Source organism: Rhinopithecus bieti, unplaced genomic scaffold (genome assembly GCF_001698545.2).
Source record: "Rhinopithecus bieti isolate Rb0 unplaced genomic scaffold, ASM169854v2 scaffold_22563, whole genome shotgun sequence".
NCBI lineage: Eukaryota > Metazoa > Chordata > Mammalia > Primates > Cercopithecidae > Rhinopithecus > Rhinopithecus bieti.
In genome coordinates, this window is record NW_016810403.1 from 6,821 (window position 1) to 11,156 (window position 4,336).

At 60.5% G+C, this 4,336-nt stretch overlaps 1 protein-coding gene across 1 annotated transcript; it reads right to left on the minus strand.

The window, feature by feature from the left end:
- Nucleotides 1–84: 84 nt before the first annotated feature.
- On the minus strand, nt 85–2,695 carry LOC108542065 (brain-specific serine protease 4-like; the record flags this gene model as incomplete). The annotated part of the gene is made up of 4 exons (XM_017891881.1): nt 2,392–2,695; nt 1,583–1,609; nt 828–999; nt 85–599 (listed from the first exon to the last, which is right to left on the minus strand). Coding segments are annotated over exons 1-4 (796 nt in total), but the record flags the coding sequence as incomplete, so codon positions are not given.
- Between the last annotated feature and the right edge of the window lie 1,641 nt (nt 2,696–4,336).

Below are 4,336 nucleotides of genomic sequence, written 5' to 3' on the forward strand. Positions count from 1 at the left end.
AAAAAAAAAAAAAAAAAAGAGGAAGAAGAAGAAAAAGAAGAAGAAGGAGAGGGAGAGGAAGAGGAAGAAGGAAGAGGAGGGGGAGGAGGAGGAAGATGAGAAAGAGGAGGAAGAAGAAGAAGGAGAAAGAAAAGAAAAGAGAAATGGCCTGAAATTGCCCACCGAGGTTTCTTCTGGATTGCAACCCATCTTTTCTTCCATCTGTGTCATGCTGTGCCTCTGGCCTCCACCTTTTGTCGCTCATGGTGTCTGTGTCCCTAAGTGTCTGCCATCCTCTGTCCCCATCCACCCCCAACCACCTTGGAGAGAAAGAAGCCGCACCTCCATCTTGGATGCTCCCCCAGCCTGAGATCCAGCAGTGGGTGTTTGGAGGGAGGTGGATAGAGGCATCAGGCAGGCAGATGGGCAGGACCCGCTCCGAGAACTGTATGGAGCACTCCAGACGCACCAGGGCAATGTCCGCACGGGCACCCTCCTTCCAGGAATACATAGGGTGGGGCTGCACCCAGGCAACACCCACCTTCTGGGACCGAGAGCCAGGATTCCCTAGCTGCCAGGCTCCCAGCAGCACAGAGAACAGGGATGGCTTGTTCAGGTTGCTGGAAGGAAAGGGAAGATGAGGATCAGCCAGGAGGGTCTGGGAGGAGGTACCTGGGGGAACAGCAGGGATGTGAAGACGCCTGAAGGCAGGAGAGGCTTCTAGGTAGAATCGAGGGGCACCAAGATTGAACAGAGGTCCAGAAGCAGAGCCCGTGAAGGGAGCTCAGGACCTGGGACACAAAGCCCAGGGCCTTGAGAATCAAATGTCCCAGGCTGGCTGTACATACTCCTTGAAACAGTGGGCAGCAGTGATCACCCAGTGGCTGGTGAGCAGGGAGCCGGCGCAGTGGTGGGTCCCATTCTTCTGGATGCTCACGACCCAGGGCCACTCGCTGTCAGTGCTGTCCTCGCCGCCCACAACCCGGTTCAGCTGCTGGGGCTTCCCACAGGCTGGGGGAACTGGAGGGGACGGTCAAGTTTTGTTATCTCCAACTTCCTACAACCCACCCTCAGAATCCCAATCCCTAGGCCTGCACCCCAAGCTCTGCCCACAGCCCAAGCTCCATTCATGCCCCCAAGCTCCACCCACATCCCAAGTTCTACCTGCACTCCAAGCTCCACCCACACCCCAAGCTCTACCCACACCCTAAGCTCCACCTGTACCCCAACCCAACCCACACCCCAAGCTCCACCCACCTCCTAGTCCCTTCCCTCCCTCCATCCTCACTCTCTGCTGGTCCTCCCTCGACCCTGGCCCTCCCACTCCCTCCCTGTCAGCTGCACCTGGTCTCTCCCACCGCCTTTCCTTACCCTGCTTTCCACTCTGTTCACCTTCCTGGCTCTCTCTCTCCTCTGGCTCTGGCACCTCTCAAGCCTTTCTCCTTGCGTTGGTGTCTCCTTCCTGCCTCCCTTCCCCTTGGGCTCTCTCCCCTTCTCACTCCAGCCCCTTTCTGACCCGTGCCCAGGGGAGGGACACATAAATACTGCCTGCGCTTGGGCCTCCTACCCTCTCCCTCCCGTCAGAGCTGCCAGCTCCACTCACCAGGTATCCTGGCGGCACTGAGGGTGGCTGAGGGCAAGAGAAGGAAACAGTTAGGCCAGTGAGGGGCCCCAGGACCCAGTGGTGAGGGGCCCTCAGTGCCCAGTGAGGAAGAGCCGCCAACACCCAGTAAGAAGGGATCCCAGTGCCCAGTAAGGAGGGTTCCCAGCACCCAGTGAGGAGGGTCCCCCAGCGCCGAGTGAGGAGGGGTCCCCCTGAGTACCTGGTGGTGAGGAACCCCTAGCCCTCCAGTGCCCAGGGAGCCCCTCAGGTCTCTCACCCCCAGGGCCCCTCCCTGCGGGGCATTTCCTGGGGCCTGGCCAGTCCCTGGCTGCACAGCTGTGAGCCTGCCCTCCAGCAGCTTCCCGTCCAGCCTGCCTACCGAGGACCAGGACCAGCTCCTCCGAGGGAGGCACAGGCCTGAGCCCCTGGGGCCTGGACGCTGCTGCCACTGGTGCCCTCCCCTGACCTCCTGCCGCAGGAACAAAACAAAACGGTGCTGCCCCAGAGGCAAGCCGCGGAGGACGAGGAGATGGGAGAACACGGAGGCGAGAGGGAGGAGGCGATGGCGACGCCGACAGTAACCGGAGACAGAGGCGCGCTGCGTACTTGCTGCGTTTTCTGTTTAATCCTCACAGCCGTAGAAGAAACCGAGGCAGAGAGCAGTTAAGGAGCCAGAGATAAACAGAGAGCAGAAGCAGAAAGGAGATGAGAGAGGCAAGGCGGGGAGGGAGAGAGGGAGGGAGGGAGAGAGAGGGAGGGAGGGAGGGAGGAGGTGGGAGGGAGGAGGGAGGAGCAGCCTCCGGACGTACCTGTCCACGCCAGCAGCAGCAGGGAGGTGAAGGTGCCAAGACAGCCCCCACCCAGGGATGCGGGGTCTCCAGAAACCACCATGGCTGGTGGGGCGGGGGAGCGGGCAGCAGGCTGGAGAGATCCAGGGCGATGCGGGTCAGGGTGTGTAGATTCCCTGCAGGTCGCCCCAGGTTTTATCCCGGGAGGCGGAATGCCGTCAGACCAGTCCCGAGGTGGCTCCCGCGGCCACTCCGGCTGTGGGTCATGGGCAGGGGGCGGGGCTGCGGGGAGGAAACTCGCCGCTACAGGGCCCTGGGGGGGCTCTAGTTGAGACCCCAGGCTCCAGCTGTGGGTCCAGGATGTGGCCTCCGGAAAGGCAGGGGAGGGGGCTCGGCCCAGTAGTCCCCGAGATTGACTGTCCAGGGGCGGAGAAAGGTCCCAGGGCACTGAAAGGGGTTCCGGGCTGGGGAGGGCCTGGGTTTGGAGTGCTTGAAGTCTGGGGTACTGAGTGTTGGGGGTGCTAGGGCCTTAGGGATCTAGGGGGTGCCCGAGGCTCAGAAACGGCACCCACCTGCAGGGGACCGAGCCCCTGTGACTCAGTTCAGAGACCTGGCGCAACCCGGGGCTCGGGAATCCCGTTAACCCACTTCCCGAAAGCTATGAATCAGGTGAGTGGCGACCTTGGTGGCCTCCTGGTGGCCGCCCTCCTGTCGTTTCTGCAGGCGGGCCTCGACCCTGCCATTCAGACACCTGAGGACTCACCTCACCTGGAGTCCTGGGAAGGGGAGGAGCCCATGGGCACCAGGGCGCGGCCAAGCAGCGGGGTTGAGAGAGGAGGAGCCCCGGGAAGGGCTGGGACTTCCAGGATTCAAAGAGCTGCTGGACTGGGTTGTACGGGGCTGGGTCCTGGGCTGGGAGTGGATTCTCGATTCTTCCTCCCAGCGGCTGCGGCAATGGCAAGCCGGGGCTGAATCCTGTGAGACCTTCCCTGACTCAGTGCCCTGCAGCGCCCCACACTTGGGACACTCTGACACTCCCACCCAAGCAGGGCAGGCTTCCTCCTCTACAAAGAGGCAGGAGCCTGCGCCCCTTCACCAGTTCAATCAACAAGCCTCCAGCAGGGCCCTTGCTACCCCTGGGGGGGGAATTAAAAACAACCATAGCGTCTGGGCCAGGTGGCTCATTCCTGTAATCCCAGCACTTTGGGAGGCCAAGGCGGACAGATCATGAGGTCAGGAGTTCAAGACCAGCCTGGCCAACATAGCGAAACCCCGTCTCTACTAAAAATAGAAAAAAAATCAGCCAGGCATGGTGGCAGGCGCCTTTAGTCCCAGCTACTTCGGAGGCTGAGGCAGGAGAATTGCTTGAACCTGGGAGGCAGAGGTTGCAGTGAGCTGCGATCGCACCACTGCACTCCAGCCTGGGGGACAGAGCAAGACTGTTTCAAAAAAAAAAAAAAACATAGCAGTGAATATGTATATAATAAATGTATTTATATTAATATAGTATTTATAGAATAGAGCAAACATTTAGGAGTGCCATGCATTGCCTCACCTAATCCTCAAATGTCCTTATTTTCCCACTCTGCAGGTGAGGAAACTGAGGCAGCTTAGGGCGGTTAAGTGACTTGCCCGAGATTGCTGGGTGAGTGATGGAGCCGGACCTGCACACCGACTCTGCGGGTGGCTGCTGGGACAGCCCCCAGCAGGGCTTTGGAAGCCTGGAGGAGGTGCCTCACCCTGCCTGGGGTGAGCTCCACCTTGTTCCCTGCCGAGTCAGGGTGGCGTGGGTCAGGGGCCTGGCAGACCACTGTGGCTGCTTCAGGGGCTCCATGGCTCTGAGCAGGATGGGTTTTGCCCTGAGGGTGGGCTCTGTGCTACCCACCTCCTCGATCTGTTAAGGGTTAGGGTGGCGGCAGGACGATTGGCGCTTTCTCATGGCAGAGACGCCACGCCCCCCCCCCCC